Source organism: Amphiura filiformis, chromosome 19 (assembly GCF_039555335.1).
Source record: "Amphiura filiformis chromosome 19, Afil_fr2py, whole genome shotgun sequence".
In the NCBI taxonomy this organism is placed as follows: domain Eukaryota; kingdom Metazoa; phylum Echinodermata; class Ophiuroidea; order Amphilepidida; family Amphiuridae; genus Amphiura; species Amphiura filiformis.
In genome coordinates, this window is record NC_092646.1 from 13,374,700 (window position 1) to 13,392,057 (window position 17,358).

At 37.1% G+C, this 17,358-nt stretch overlaps 2 protein-coding genes across 2 annotated transcripts; both read left to right on the forward strand.

The window, feature by feature from the left end:
- Nucleotides 1-1,716: 1,716 nt before the first annotated feature.
- Nucleotides 1,717-9,092, forward strand: LOC140140943 (uncharacterized). Its single transcript, XM_072162705.1, has 5 exons — nt 1,717-1,880; nt 2,879-3,145; nt 3,662-6,467; nt 6,870-6,943; nt 7,257-9,092. Exons 1-4 carry the CDS (start codon nt 1,874-1,876, stop codon nt 6,934-6,936), a joined length of 3,147 nt encoding a protein of 1,048 aa, XP_072018806.1. The 5' UTR covers nt 1,717-1,873; the 3' UTR covers nt 6,937-6,943; nt 7,257-9,092.
- Nucleotides 9,093-10,678: 1,586 nt separating this feature from the next.
- LOC140140268 (GTPase IMAP family member 4-like) lies at nt 10,679-16,504 on the forward strand. Its single transcript, XM_072162058.1, has 5 exons — nt 10,679-10,718; nt 11,738-11,894; nt 12,538-13,017; nt 14,608-14,974; nt 16,004-16,504. The coding sequence occupies exons 2-5, from the start codon at nt 11,759-11,761 to the stop codon at nt 16,392-16,394; spliced, it is 1,374 nt and encodes a 457-aa protein (XP_072018159.1). The 5' UTR covers nt 10,679-10,718; nt 11,738-11,758; the 3' UTR covers nt 16,395-16,504.
- Nucleotides 16,505-17,358: the final 854 nt, after the last annotated feature.

Sequence of the window (17,358 nt, forward strand, 5' to 3'; positions counted from 1 at the left end):
ATAATACGCTGATGGGGCAGGTCCGCCCTCCAGTTTGGGGTAAGTCCGCCCGGGGAAGATATAGGGCGAACATGCCCCATCCTCAAAAGGGCGAACGAGCCCCTTGTGCACATTTTTTTTGTATTTTCTTCGGGGTATGCAAAACACAAATCGAATAAGGAGTTTATAACTGCATTAAATTTTTGACAAATCCCATATGTTCCTAATACAGATTTCCATTAAAACCATCTGTATTTATGTATCTATGATAATACAACATTATGAATGCAAGAAAAAATTACGTTTTGGTGTAATTTTTTTGTTTTAGCTGCAGTTCGATGAACACGTCCCTATATGTCGCGTAGCTAATATGAGAAGGTTATCCCATATGTTCCTAATACAGATTTCCATTAAAACCATCTGTATTTATGTATCTATGATAATACAACATTATGAATGCAAGAAAAAATTACGTTTTGGTGTAATTTTTTTGTTTTAGCTGCAGTTCGATGAACACGTCCCTATATGTCGCGTAGCTAATATGAGAAGGTTATAATGACCTATGTCACCTAATTTTGCCATCACCAAATTCCCTGATAGCCGTAGTGCTGAGAAACAAGGGGTGGGCGAACCTGCCCCTAGGGCGAACACTCCCCGCTCTCCCCTACCTTTGGTCAATAAGGCGTATGACTGGTAGAGAGTCTAGACTAGTGTTTGTCCCGGCTATTTGGTTTACACTCAGTACGTCACTGCCCAGCTTCTATTGTCATGCATAGTCGCTCTAAAAGTCGATCGATACATGTTGAAATCAGCACAATTTTAGAGATACACCTTTTTGCTATGAAATATAAAAGTCGATCGATCCTACATGTTGAAATCAGCACACTTTAGAGATAAGCCTTTTTGCTATGAAATTAATTTTCTCGGTTAAATATAAAGCAATAATGTTTTTCTTCATTAATGTCAGTTAAAAACATAGTGCTTGGATATTTAAAAAATCCTGGTGTTAAAATTAGTCTTAGTGTAAGATTTTTGTTTTTATAGGCCTCAACTTCGCCCGCGAGCTTTTTTCGGAATTATTTTTTTGGGTTTCAAACTAATATAGTTCGCTACAGAAATATATTTCCCACCTCTGTAAGGCACATCGTGTGGGTCTATATATTATAGTTTTGTCAGAATATCCGTTTTGATTTTACCCTTTTTCACTTGCGACTGCCAAAATGTCCAACCAGTACTTCATTTCTATTGGGAAATGATCTTTCGTTAGCGAATTATGTTACTTTGAAAAGCAAAAACGTTGACCCCAAAACAAGCTCGCGGAGCAACTTGAAGCCTATGAAAATCGAAAATCTGACACTAGCCTAAATTTCACACCTAAGTTTAACATCAGGGTTTGAAAAAAATATACAGTAGCAAGCATTATAGTTTTGTTCTGATCGACATTTAGGCCTACCGAAGAAATGAAAATTATCAAGTTGCTTTCCATTTGACCGAGAAAATTAAAAAAGAAATTAAAAAGGTGCGGTGTATACTGTACATGTATAACTAAAAATTTTGCTACGTTCAACACCGAATTAGTTCGTTTCAAGCATCTGCGTGTATTAAATTACTAGTCTATTACTGAGTGGGTCTTGTTTAACAATAGCCATCGACTGACTAGCGTTCTATGTGTTTAGTTTCCAATCGGAAATCATTGAACCCGTTGATATGACCTGACAACACAAAGAGTTAAGGACAAAGTTGATTTATAGCATTTATATATTAATAATGGTGTTTTCTTCTTCGTGCTTCAGTGTTTCTGTGCACGGGTCTGTACCGTCCGACATTACCAGATAACAGAGTGTGTTAAATAATGATGATAATTGAGGACTAATACGATTTATACACACTAAGAATGGCAGGTAAATAAATAGTCTGTAAATTAATGTCGTTTAAATTCAAACATGTAGGCCTACATATGGAAGCTTATGGAACTACACACCATATGACACGTGCTGTACGTGTTGTAGTGATGTACGTGTTTTGAGCTAATTAAATCTGATTATAACTGTATCATGACCATTCTTGATCATAATGTGTTTCCGAATTCAATTTTCAAATGCAACACTGAATTTAAATGTAGATTAGGTGTAGCCTAAAACAATGAATTTTAATTGTCGTAATTTGGGGTAATTTATATTTAAACAGGGTATGACTCTATCTAGGCATGCACAGTTTAAATCCTGGGTCTCAAATATATTCGCTAAACATCACATAGGCCCTAGTATTAGTAATTGCCAACATTCTCAGCTTCCTCCATACAAAAAATGCAGTTGCTCAATAACCGGGGGACCGGCCGGGGCCCGTCCCTCTCCAATAGTTCTGGTGGGCAAGTACCATAGCCCGGCCCGGCGGGCATATAATATAACCCCCCCAATAAACTGGGCATGTCAGGGGCTCAGGCCCCTAAAACTTGTACAACCGGGTACAACAGCTCATTTATTTGTCAAACATTGTACATCCGCCCTACACAGGAATGCAACTGTGCTAAAAGTGAATAGTCCAAAGTCCTTGAAATGCGGAAACGATAATTTGACAACACGTACTGTCATGTGTCATTTATTCCATGTGATTATAATCAAGCCTTGCTGATGTTTTGTTTAATTGTTCAGTTGTTTGTTGCATTGCCAATTGTAATTGATAATATACTACTAGTATCCTTCTCTTTCTATCTTCCTTAATTAAAATGTTGATATTCTGCCTAATAGAAATGTAATTTGAAGACATTATTAATTTTGTCCTTGGTTGATAATTTAATTGATTGGTTAATTGATTAATTGATCGATTGATTTATTTATTGATTGATTGATTTGTTGATTGATTGATTGATTAATTGATTTACTGTTTTATTGCCCCATAGGAAATTCACCTGTTGATGAAAGCGAACTCAGATGCCTCGCAAATGATTTGGGCGCAGAGTGGGAGGCCCTGGCAACTTTCCTTGGATGCACAGCGTCAGATATTCAGAAGTTCAAAATCACCCGCCAGTATCATGACATCAGCTTGGTCATATTTGACATGCTTCTTGCATGCAATCAACGTCATGCGGAGGAGGAGCAAAGATCACGTCTTGCAAATGCCTTGCAGCTTTGTGATAGACTTGATCTGGCTCAATTGCTAACGTCAGGTTAGGAATGCTAATTCAGAATCTCGTAAATCATTTATACAGTTTTAATATGTTGGCAACATGTTATAAGTCGATTGCAAATAAAGACAAAAACACACAAACAAACAAACCAAACCAAAGAAACAAACGAATAATCAAAAACAATGCCAAGAATGGCAACAAACCAAAATCAACAACAAACAACAACAAAAACTATGACGACCAGCAACAACAACAACAAAACACCCAAAACATCACAACAACCCAAACAACACCAACAAACAAACAAACTCAAAACAACTGCAAGATTGGCTCTCTCGTATGAGTCAGACTCTTAACATATTATTGAGCATAAAAAAATATTAATTTGTGCATGGGTAATCCTGATTGGAGTTAGCCAAGCCAAAAAACGCCATTAATGGCTGGAAGGGGCCAATTACAAAAGAAAACTCTTATCATGTATGTAAAGAAATATTTATAGGAAAGTTTAAATAAAATTAATACAATAATTTATTGTACTTTTTGCGTTTGTACCAGGTTCCTATTTGAGCATCTCTCCTACTCCTATTGTCTCACCATCTGCTGACCTCAACGTTGACCAGTGTCGTGATGACCTATGTTGGACATACCTCAACGATGTCTGTCGCCTCCCCATTTACCCATGGGACAAATCAAACTGCATTGATATCAAGGATGTCTTCACAAATCTGTCAATCATTCTCGATCTACCAAGTCCATTCAAAGCCTTAAAGATACCTCTTTCTTCTTATGAAGAGGTTTTTAGTCAGAAAAAGACTGATGGCAACCCAGCTAACAGGCTTATCATTCAAGGCGAAGCTGGAACGGGAAAGTCCACGTTGACTGCTAAGTTTGCTTATGATTGGGCTAATTGTGAAGGCACGGATTCGTTATTGAAACACAAGAAGCTTCTATTCCTACTCAGAATGCGCGATTTGGACTTATCAACCAATATCGAAGATGCAATTATCAAACATTTGCTTCCAGAAGATACATCAATCACGCGAAGTCAGTTACGAAGATACCTTGAACAGCATGGTGAGGATTGCTGCGTTATTCTTGACGGGTTAGACGAGTCGTGCTACGAGGATCTCGATTCCGAAACAGAAGGAAATATCGCCAGTATTCTGTCATGTAGGACATTACGGAAATGCCTCGTTTTAGTAACAAGTCGTCCAGATAAACTCGGTACGTTGGATGACCACAGGAAACATTACATGAATTACGAAGTGACAGGATTTACTGATGATGAAGTTGGATGCTATATTCGAAAGTTCTTTGGTGATGAAGACGTAGTAAAGGCAAGGAATCTCCTTGACTTCATAGAGTCTAACAGTATGAAAATTGGCATGGCTACTACACCTTTAGTAACCCACTTATTGTGTTTATATTGGAAACATATGGATAGCCAAGATGGCGACGAAAACGAACATGATACAAATGCACCCACAACAATGACAAAACTACTCAATGCACTTTTGAATTTCATGCACGATCATTACGTAGCGAAGGGCACCTCCTCATCACAGATAGATTTAGATAACATAGTCTTAGAACTAGGAAAGATCGCCTTAAATGCACTATGGCCTCCTGCAAGTCAGCTTGTATTCACAGAGGATGATGTTGTTCAGAAAACTTCAAGAACTGTTGTGACTGACGCCTATCACCTGGGAATTATCACAACGCGACACGGTATTGTGAATAACCAGGCGAAATTTCCACAAGCCCGATCTTCAGGGTCGCTTTCGCGTTCCAATCTGCGTACAAAGACATTGGAAAGAAAGAAGTTAGAATTCTTCCACAAGTTAGGACAAGAACATTGTGCGGGGCATTACCTTGCTCATATTGCAGATTCGCATCCACTAGAATTCGAGAGAAAGATGAGCTCACTTCATAAACCCAATGAAGTACTTAGTCTTAGTTTCGTGTTGTTATCTGCTTGCGGTAATAGCGAGAAGTGTGCTGAAGGAATTATGCATCGTTTAAACGTGGTATACTTTGCTGAGATTTGGAAGTATATGAACCGATTTGTCAGAGGCAAGCTTAGTGCTGATGAAAGCAGAAATATTCAGCAGTTTATAGAGCTATGCATTCAGTGCAATCTTGAAGGAGAAGCCACCGGAAAGCTCAATGATCTCCTGTTGAAGTTTTTTCCGTGGAAGAAGGTAGCATTCACTGGGTTACCGTCTCAAACTGCCGTCGCCTTCAGGTATTTTCTACAGTATTTGAAGAACCCAGAAGATATCGAACATGTGTTCGTTAATGGTGTCCCGCGGCGAGGGATTGACTTCATTAATGATAGTACCTTTGAGACATTGTCGGAGAATGTCCTTCAAAAGTATGACCAAGCTGCAAGCAGGTTGAATGTAATGGAATTGGACAGAGCTCTTCAAGGATTGGAGCTTCCGAGTATAGACGACTTAGCAAAGACGCAGTTATATCAAGCATTTGAGAAGTGGGAGATAGAAACCCCAAGTTCGGTCATTGCTTTGTTGGACAAGTTGGACTGTGTCGCATTGAAAACTCTGAATCTTCGACACCTTCGTCTTGCAGATGCGTCTCACAGATTATTTGACATTATTGGAAGTGGTGGACTTCGTACCCTTACACGCCTAGACCTTGCCAATACAGGGTTAACAAACGACAATGTGCTGCAGCTGGCTGGTGTCATTCAACACTTGACGCATTTACAGGATATCATTCTCTTCAGTAACAAAGCCGATAATGGTCTGGTACCACTCTCACTTGGTTTCACCGGTTTGAAACTACGCTGGATTGACCTATCTCTAATGGGAGCCAGCACTGACAGCATGCATCATCTGTGCAGTCACATTCCTCAGTTTGGACTTCTGTTGAATGCTCTACATCTGGATGGAAATGATGTTGACGATGATTGCCTAGGCATTCTTACGACATCTCTTTCCAAATTGCGATGTCTACAACGCGTATCGGTATCCCCATCTGTTATTAGTAACCCATCATGTTTCGCGCCATTTCTTGAATCTCTCAGATTGGTCACGGATTTACAAGCGTTACAAATAACCGTAAACTGGACGTTGTGTTCAACTTTCCTGCGCATGGTCAGTCAGTCGATGGCAAAATGGCGTCAGGTTGAAGACTTACAGCTTGGATGTTGTGGCACCGACGATGAGATGGATACAGAGGGAGTAGGAGATACTGACGAATTGGCGTGTAAGACATTTCTAGAAGGTTTGGATGAGATGGCGAATCTGCACTGGCTTGATTTAGTGAGGATTCGACTACCAACACGTGGGTTTGAGAATCTGGTACAGCTATGTAGACGACACAACTATAAGAGATTGCAGTAAGTGTTTATCATTTCTTTTTCTAATTCCTATTGAGTTCATTGCTTTCTTCTTCTAATGTTTGTTTGTTTGTTTCTTCCTTTCTTCCTCTGTTCTTTTTTCTTTCTTTCCTTTTCTCTCTATCTTATTTTCTCTGTTTATTTTCAATGAAAAAAATATTTCGAAAAATGTTATCATTCCTTTTGTTTTGGATTTCTCACATCAAGTAGAAAAACGGAATGCGGCAAAATTGCTCCCAACATGCCAAAAAAGAAATGCACCCTGCCTACGAGAAATAAAATGGTTTGTTGTGGTTTTGTTTTGTTTTGTTTTGTTTTTGTTTTGTTTTTTTGTTTTTTAGCCGAATTGAAACTCAATACGGATTCAGAACTAACTACGTTGTTTCTATCTTTCTATTTCAGATACAATCGCAGCTGTCTACCGGAAGTGTTCAACATTCCTAGGGATAAGTTCTTAGTATTCATATAAGAAAGTGGTATGTATTTTCTTCTTTTAGTAGTGTGTGTGTGTGCCCAGCAAACATAAAACGTGTCACTGAAAACGTTCAAATGTCGAGTTATATAAAGGGATAATACATTTCAATAACTTTCAGAAAACATTTTAATGTTTTCTTAATGTTATTTAATGTTAGTTAAAACTTGCTGCAAAACATTCTGACATAATTTTATTAAGTGTTTACCGGGCCAATTTCAATTTTCAATGGGGGTGTGGATGGGGGTGCGGTTGTTCTTGATGATGACGATGACGACTCATAATACCATGCTTTTTTATTTTCTCTCATTTTACAGTGCTACAAGTGATAGCTTGACACCCATCCATCAACTTGAAAGCTACCAGGTTAGGAGGAGAACTCAAAGATTTCCGCTATCCACATACTTATGATACTGTGATATATGATCTAAATCATCCCCTTACTTAAAGGCCCATTCAGTGATTTGCTCATGCGGACGATCGTAAAAATCATCAAAATTCAGATTTTGGTACCTTTGTCATTGTCATAGATGTGCTAACATAGCCTGCGAGTGGTTCAGCCGAAAGCTGTGTATTTATTAAGACAAAATAAGACATTTTACATGAATCTGTAATTTAGATACTGACAGTATGTAAATTAGCTACATGTATTTGAATGGGGCTTCAACTTCGCGTCAGTACTGCTGTTTTCTTTGTTTTTTGCCAAATTTGTCATTTCAAAAATACCAAATGACAATTTGAATGACTTGTCCTTCACTTTTAAGCAATTTATTAACAATTTTAATTTTTTTTACACTTGCGCTAGGATCACTGAATGGGTCTTTAAGTGTTTTTGAAGGTTTGTGCAACATGTTTGGACAAAGGTTCTAAAAGCTTTAAATGAGCAAGTAAAACTGAAGGTAATTTGTTCGTCTAGCTTAAGAGGTTTCAGAAAAGAATAGTTTGCACTATATATGATATCTGGTTAGCATGTGAACCAGTAAAGAATTGATCAGTAGGATTCATTGATCTTTGTTTGTTTCTCATTTCTTCTGAACTGCATATATATCGCAGATAGTACAAACTATTTTTTCCTGAATACCTTGAACTTGAAGAACAATTTGCCTCCATTATACATATCTTACGTGCACAAATGTTGTTGTTTTTTTTAGTGTATGTGTGTAATGAATGTATATGAATAATTTAATATGCATTTGGAACATATTTAATGTTTTCCCTATATGATTCTATATATTGTGAGGTCCCTTTTGAGGAGGACAGGGTTCAAATACAGCTAGGCAAACAAAATAGTCGAATTCAGATATCAGTATTAACAAAAGTAAGCTGGTTGCCAGTATCTACGCAAACTTGCAGCTTTTAAGTAGGCTATATGTTATTTCCAACATAGATCCAGTCTAAGCCGACAAAATTACATATGTCCGTTATTCATAATGGTATATGAATAACCATTTTATTCAAAGGAAGTCTCCGACAATCACTAATCATCAAGCACGAATGACATGGTTTTATTAAAACAAACTCATATTTAACATTAAAACCGAATAAAAACAGTCGTCTCTCAACACGCGATATTCAAAATTTCCCGCGCCGAAATTGTCTAGTGCAATGACGTCATGGTTATTTGTGCTCAACTGTCGTCAGCCTTCATTGTGTTACCAGGAGGCCATTGTACTCGGGAATTTTGAATATCGCGTGTTGATAGTGAGTTTGTTTCAAATAAAACCACGTGAATCTTGCTTGATAATTGATTTGAAATCATAAGGCATAATGTTGTGATTACCGGAGACATCCTTTAAGTGGGTCAATATGAGTTTCTTTAAAATAAAACCACGTGATTCGTGCTTGATAATAATTTCCTTAACGTATAAGGCATGATGCTGCGATTGCCAGAGACTTCATTTACGCCGGGAAGTTGTCATGTCTCAGAAATACATTGGTGCTATAACTTTATAATTATTCACGTACGACACACAAGTTTCATCAGTCCTGATAAAGTAAGAATCACAGCTGATGAAAGCTCGACAATATTCTCAATTTCAAGTCGCCATTGTAAAAGAATACACTTTGGGCTTGTGCTGCACTTCACTTGATGATGAGTATTCAATCAATGTGATGCTATCAAGCAAAATCAGTCGGAACTTGGCGATATTAAATGTTCACATACTGCAGTTACTGTCCGTTTTCCTATACACAATACACAGTGCTCTCATCATTGACGCGTGACCTGTACAAATGATGTATGTTGGGAGAATGGACACTTGCCTAGTTAACATCACTGTGTGAAAAATAACCAGCCAATATTTTATTTATTCTCCAAAACTTCTAGCAAATATATTTCTCTAACATGACCTAAAATTACAGCTAGGTTAGATGTTCAGAAATGGTCGCACTTTTGTAAAATATGAGTGAGGGCAAGGCATAGCTAGCCAACTCCCCGTGTTAATTGAATGGAGATTTGACCGAAAATATTGGTATCGGACCGCTCACTTCTGAAGGATGCCACAAAAAAACGGTAAAAGCTACATTTAAATTATTCTAAATAGGTTCTAGAAAATAAAGTTTTGTAACATGTCCTAAATTTTTAGCTAATTTAGATGTTTGGAGAGGGTCGCACTTCTGTGAAGAAATTATTTCCAAACCGTGTTAAGTCAACAATCATTATGTTGCTCATTTTGAAGAATGCTGGTTAACAAAAAAGCAGGTCTTTGTCTCATTTCGTGAACAAAAGTACACATACCATTGTTTCCTTTCGTTTCCTTTATAATCGGTTACCCAACTGAAGCTATAATACGCAAACTTTATTGCGATATCGCACATGAAAACAGTCACATGTGCACAGCCAGAGAAGATCCGATTTAATCAGTTGAGCGCTTTCAATGAGAGCTATCGAGGGTTAATAGCTTTTAATGGGGTTAAGTCCTGCAAAGGTCGAGATGAATTCTACTGTAGACATGACTGCATCATGAGTTTCTTACAGGATAGTAAAAAACATTTACAAAGCTGCATTTTTCAGAAAACCCCATTGAAATTGAATAACCAGTTCCAATGATATGAGCAATTCCAAACCAAGAAGAAATAAAACAAAATATTTCCTTTGTTTGGCTATATCTCAATATCAATATTTCCTAGTTCAGACTGATTTTGTTTGATCGCATCACAAAATGAGGAAAGTTTAAGTCACCATACGTCACCATGCTACATTAATTGCCTAAGCCTGATAATGAGACAAATTAAAAGGAAGAATCAGAAGTGAATAGCGTGATTAAGTAACTGATCTAACATAGCAGGGCGACGCATATATATATATATATATATATAGCTGTTATATCATTAACAATGATTTAAAAGGCTTCAGATCGGTTAGGATATAATTTATCAATGGAAGTACTATTCAAAACTCCCAATGTATCCATTTACCAAATACCAGCAATATAAAAATATGGTTGCACTTTTTAATAAACTGCATTTATATGCATAAATATCAAGAGTATCGGATTTTGTTGCTTTCCTTAGATTAGTTATTCGTGTGTGTTTGTTTGTTTTTATTAAAAACCCAAACAATAGTATTGTTGGACTCAAATCCTTAGCCCGGATCCTTAGTTCTATCTCACCTGAGTCACCTCAGTTCTTTATCCCCGGACTACATCGTCCGCAATCATGGCAATCCGTTCACCGTGATTTTCAGCAAGTAAACCCCATCTACGGCGGCTTGTTGCAGATAATTATCCATGGTTTTCATCCAATATGTCGGCCATCTCCATATAATTTACAGGATTACGGTAAGATTTGACTTTGTATTTTTCATATTAAAATAAGCTACATATCATAATAAGCTATTTTAATATACTATATTAAATATAGTATATTAAAATGGCTTATTTTTGGAAATAAGAATAGTATTGTCTTTGAGCAAAAGATTAGAGGTCTGGTTTTGAAATGCATGTAGCGCCCAAATAGCTCTACGAAATTGCATAGTATTCCAGTTCAACTACCACGACCTCCTTTAATATAATTGGCTTGTTACCTGATTTAATATTTATCGTAAAAATCAACCCCTTTATAAGCTTTTATAAATATACGTAGTGCAGGGGAAAGTATTTATAGGTAATACGGCGTTCAAATTACATTTGCCATTAGTATTAATATTCAGTAAAAAATAATGAAAATAAGGATTACGGATGAATGATCATCTTAAATCAGTTTATTTGTGGCAAATCTGACATATTTATAGTATGCTATATATTATGGTAATTGGTTGCTAAGACATTGACAGTATATGCAATTATGATACTCGGTACCATGGGTACCCGCAGTGTGGTAAAACTCTTGACTGTTGTAATAGTAATATGAGGCCGGGTTCAATTCCCTTTCAGTCCTGATTTCTTTGCATTATCTCAAATATCATTTATCCCGAACCTCATGAAGTTATAAATCATAATTTATCTTGGGACTTCATTATTTTTTTCCAATCCTTTAATATCTTGCATTGTCTTGTTCGCCCTTTTATTATAGTGGCGTAGCAAGCGGATGGACGAAGTCCAGAGGCCCCGAGGGTTCAAGGTCCCGAGCAAAAGTGAAAATTTAATAAGAGATGATATAGGAGATGTCAAAAGGGCCCAGCACTTGTCCATTAGGTTGAAGCACGTGAGACATGCATTTCTTCATTATTTATTGAATATTGTTTTGATAAGAAATATTGCATTCGAATTTACGAGCTTTTACGGTATATTAAACATATTAAAGGCGAACAGTGTATGCATATGTTATATAACAAATTTGGTGATTTATTTTCAAACAGCCAAGCCACTATTAAATAAAGATGTCATCAGATGACGACGGTGTCGATGTCGACACAGGGCTTCGTAGTACATCTCGACGTGTCGAGGTCCAAGGAGAAGGTAACATGGTTGTTCAAGCAGGATCAGGGGCATCGGTCAATATCCAGAGGCATGTCCGTAAGTAGTTTTTCCTACAAATAACCTTGTTTTTCAATTACACCATCACCAACAACAAAAACAATCCTAAAGCAACAACAAAAACCAGAATATCTCGTTATACAACCATTACCTTTGTGATAATATTATTATACGTTCCACAACTGTTGGGAGTTATTTCAGGTATTATTATCAATTAATGTGCTCATTGACTCCACACTATGCAGTTAGGAGGAGATCAAAATGCCGCTTAATTCCGTTACCTATTTCGGACAATAGTCGAGGTCCAATGACCTTTAACCTCTTCTCAACACTCCAATGTCTTCTGGAATCTATTATAGTATGTAGAGAAAGCCATAAGCAGAATTATTCATGTTTCATATCTCTTTGGTATCCGTCGGTTATTCTAAGCGAAGAAAATACCGCATTCCGACGAATAGCAGACAAACCGTTCGCACCTCTTTGTATTGACTACAGAGGGCGCCATTGTCGATTTTTTTCTAAATAATGCAAACCCTTATTTGTCATGGTCGCTACTCGCGCTCGGCGAATGAGGCAAGCCACTTAATGGGTTATATAGGGTGGTTTATAGTAATCGTGTATACGTCATTATGCGGAAATCGCCGTCGCGCTCAAGCATTCGTTTTTATTTTGCCTTTTTCAGAGGTGTCTGTAACGGCTGATATAGTCTCCGAAGTCAAATCAGCCATCATAGATGAAGTGAAAAACCAAGTACTTCTAGCCATCATGAGTCCAGATATAGCACAGCAAACAATGCCCCAAGATATCTCACTGCCAACAACTCTTGGAGCCCAACCGCATCGGCAAGATCTTCAAACTACAATGATTGGACTCTTAATGGAACAGAATAATCTATTGAAGAGAATATGTCATGTCTTTGAAACACATGGTGCCACGCCCATTGATATTCGGAGTGGTTCGATTGTCTTTACTCTTAATATTGAGGGTAGAAATAGACTACGTAAGTTTTGGAATTCTTACCAAAATGGAAGTCTACAATCACAACTACAAGATGTATTAATAACCAAAGATTTGGAAACTCGAGCGAAGTCTAGATTATTTCTTGAACTTCACATGGATGAAAAAGAGTATCACCAAGGAATAGAATTCTTTGGTAAACAAGGTAAGCCATATTAATAAGTTTCTGTTGAAGGACAATGTACGACCTTATAAAATCATTTTGTTTTGTTTTTTTCAAACCTGGTTCTTTGTTATATTTTACACATGCCCCAACTCATATATAATTGGATTCAGCCCAATTCACTGCATTTTTAGGACAACAGAGCAAGTTTGAATTTAAGTCATATTATGACTTTGAATCCCCATGGAGCTCCACAGTTAAGTGGTAAGATACTAAGCGAGTTTTCTTTTATTTTACCACATTAGTTTGGATTAAAATGACCAGCAAACTTCCCTGACAGTTGTTACTAATAATATTTGGCAAATAATAAGTAAGATTTGACCGAAATCGTATAAGGCTTTTAATACAATTTAATTTAAACACGATGGTACGATTTTAGTTATTGCGCATTCTACTACCTTGAGTCACTAACAGATACCAATTGCTACTAACCCCAGAGGTACAATGCTGCAGTTACTTTGTGGCTCCATACCACTGAGTGCAGTACCAATCCAATGCCAGTATGAATACTGTACTTGTACTATGTGATTCCGATACAAGTGTGTCCTCTTGGGTACCCACATCACTGCACATGGGTACTTAAGAGTAGCAATGAAGTAGCTTGGCAGCAGTGTACCTCTGGGGCGGCAGCAATAGGAATCTGGCATGCAGTGTAAGTAGTGGTTTTATCACATACCTTAAAACTTTCGCCTAATGGCGCCATGGACTCCCGGCTCCCTTAACTTAAGTGGAATTTTAGACACAACCTAAAAGTGCCCTCCCATAAAATTCATACCAGCAAATAAGGGCACATAACCTTAATTCTTGCTGGGATTTCAGAAGAGCTCTTTATTTTCACATGCATTTTACCCCAAAGCAAAGGAGCCCAAGTGCGCCATTTGGCGAATCTTTACGGTATTACATATACAGTAAGCCAAAAAATTAAGGTACCAGTTGTGTTCATCCCTGTATATCCTAAATAAAGACGAATGTGTCAAATTAAAACAAGCAGCCGCTGCCTGTACTCTTTAGCTCTGATTTAAGACCTTATTTGTTGAAATTGATTGAGAATTAAAGAAACGGTAGTCCAAAACCTGATGAAGATACGAAATAAAAAGCCGGGATAAAAAGTTGCACATTTGTGTTCTAATCAATGAAAGCACGACGCTAGTTTTTTATGCTAATCAATGAAAGCACAGCGCTAGTTATCTTGTTCGCGAACGCTTTGTGTACAAATCAATAGGGCATGCAATGTGGCAAACTGCAACTTTTAATTTGGCATCTTCCTTGGGTTTTTGGATCGTCGTGTCTTTATTTTTTAAACAATGTCAACGAATGAGATCTTAAATTCGAGCTAAAAGATGAAGCTATTGGCTATAGGTTCCAATTATGACATATCTGCCTTTGTTTAGGATATACAGGGGGTGAACGTTACTGGTACCTTAATTTTATGGCTTACTAACTATTTTCATAACACCTGCCACTTAACATGATTAAGTGGAATCCAATAATAAGAAGTATCTTATTTTGTATTTTGTGCACTAAGAACTATGCTGGTTTATATATTTATTTATTTTTAATTCCTTGTTTCAGAACTACGCCTAGTCCTTGTTGGTAGAACTGGAACTGGAAAGAGCACAACAGGCAATCATATTCTTCTGAAAGATATAAAAGGTCAACGTCCTTTTGCGACATCTGTTGGCGGAACATCCAAAACTGAAGAATGCAACTTCAGTAGCAATGATGTTCTTGGTCGAAGTGTAGTAGTGGTAGATACGCCGGGACTATTTGACACAACGCGGAAGAACATTGATGTTCTGACCCAGCTAACACGTTTCCTTCTGTTTACGCAACCGGGTCCTCATGCTATTATTATGGTAATGAGAGTGGGCCGCATGACGGCGGAGTTTCAGCAGACGGCGGAACTACTTGTCAAGTTGTTTAAAGAAGATGTATATGGGTATGTCGTAATGATTTATCTACTACCGTATAGATTCGCCTAATGGCGCACATGGGCTCATTTGCCTAAGGGTAAATTTTACGTACAAAAGAGAACACCTCCTCTGCATATCCCAATAAGAATTAAGAGTCCGTACCCATATTTGCCGTGGGATTCTTACTCGAGGGCACTTATAGTTTGTACTTAAAATTCCAGTGATGTCAATGGAGCCCATGTGCGCCATTAGGCGAATCTTTACGGTAAGAGTCTTAAAATTACGTTAAAAAAGAAATACTATTCCCCAGAGTTAGAGTGATTTTTGCAAGGATAAAAAACAAGGAGTAATAATCACTCCTTAAATTATTTGATTTCAAATGTCCATGATGTATACATTTTTAAATAAACATCTAAAAAAAAGTAATTACCCCTTTAAATATTTTTTTAATAATGGCCATCATTTAAAGGGGGTAATTACTTTTTTTTGAGATGTTTAGCTAATGATGAAATAAAAGTAGTGATACTACACACACGACACAAAAGTATTGCAATATTGCTGGAAAAAAATTCCGCCAACTGTAAGTGAACGTTGATCCAATGTCCTGTCAATTTCACATGACTTACTGGATTGAATTGTTCTTTGCATGAAACAAGTAAAATTAGGCTAATAAATGGGATGGAAGTTGACACTTGTGGCAATATCAAGTATTCCAGTGTTTACAATAGCGGAAAGACGAAAATCCGTTTGTGTAATGCGTGTAATACCTACGCTTTAACACACTTTCACCCTTATGTCAGTTTGAACTAACAAATTATTGTGGTATCATATCATATTTGTAGTATTTAGCAAAGCAATTGTTACTAACTGATCTCATACAAATTTGCAAACATACTCCATTTACATAGCAGACATCACGCTTGTGAATCTCCCGAACAATTTTGCCACTAAAGTAATGTTACCTGTTACCGGAATACCATTGTTATTTAAGTTTAACATGATTACTTTACTTGGGTGTTGTACCTAACATACTTAATCTTGTGTTTCTATTGCAGTCACATGATCGTCCTGTTCACGGGTAAAGATGACCTTGAAGAAGGTGAAATGACCTTTGAAGAATACCTAGACTCTCTTCCACCAAACATCCGGGAATTCGTGAATAAATGTGGCGACCGTTGCCTAGCTTTTAACAACCGTGCCACAGACCAAGAGAATATCACCCAGGTCAACGCACTTTTAGATATGATTGATGATATCGTACAAGAAAATGGCGGCAGTTGCTTCGTATCGGAATTACAAAAAGAACTTGGTTTGTTAGTTGATAGATCGGAAATAACCTCTGACCCGGAAACATTTCGGGAGACAGTGAAAAATGAGCAACCGGTCTCAGGTGGTTGGTTCTGGAAGGCTGTGGCAGTAGCGTCTGTATTTGGATGGGACATGTGATTTGGTGTAAATCTGATAAATTGTTATATGAAATTACTATTATAGCCTACACACGTAGCCTACACGTAGTTTGCTGTCTTAATTCCATACAATTGAACAATTTGTTTATTCCATGATATACTTATTATTCACATGCATGGTGATATGTAGTTTAACTTCACGTCCCCATCTTTTGAAGGGTTGCAAGTTTTTTCTGAGCCCACATTTAAACTTAATTTACCTTACGTTAAAGAGTAAAGAATTTGAGATTGGATTCTATTAATATACAATCGAGAGCATTATTAAGAAAAAACTCACATCCATCAACACTGATGACGTGGGAGTGATTATTGATGATATTTTCATGGTGTATATTTCCTCTATGAAGTTGTTAATTGAAATTCACGCGGTCATAATAACAAGTTTTGCCCTAATTTTCCAATGGCGATCCTTACATTGTAAAAGGTTGAAACTTGTAAAGGCTATAAGGAAGATAATTTTTCCTAAAGTATGTGCCATCATACCAAAGGCAAAAGACAGTAACATTAATGTAATATCTTTGTTTGTTACAACCGTCTTCCAAATGAGTCAAATAGAAAAGTTTATCTCAACCACGGCACCGGTAAAAACGAAGATACCGACTGTTCAGTGCCAGAAGTGGGTAAGTACAATAACTGCAATGTGTAGCTGCCATGTGTAGATGAGTACGATCAACTGTGTGTATGTTCAGAAGGCATCTATTGCACTTACCCACTTCTGGCACTGAGCAGTCGAACAATCTTTTACAATATTAGGGCCGCGCGTACGGTATAAACAAGTTCTAAATTAAAACGCAATCCATTTATATATTACAAATTTAGTAAAGATAAAAAAAAACTATTTTCACCGACAAATTATAACTTACGCAATTTTCAATATTATTATCATTCAATATCAATATGCGTATACGTCGATGTTTTATTCGAACTACATGTATACATAAAAT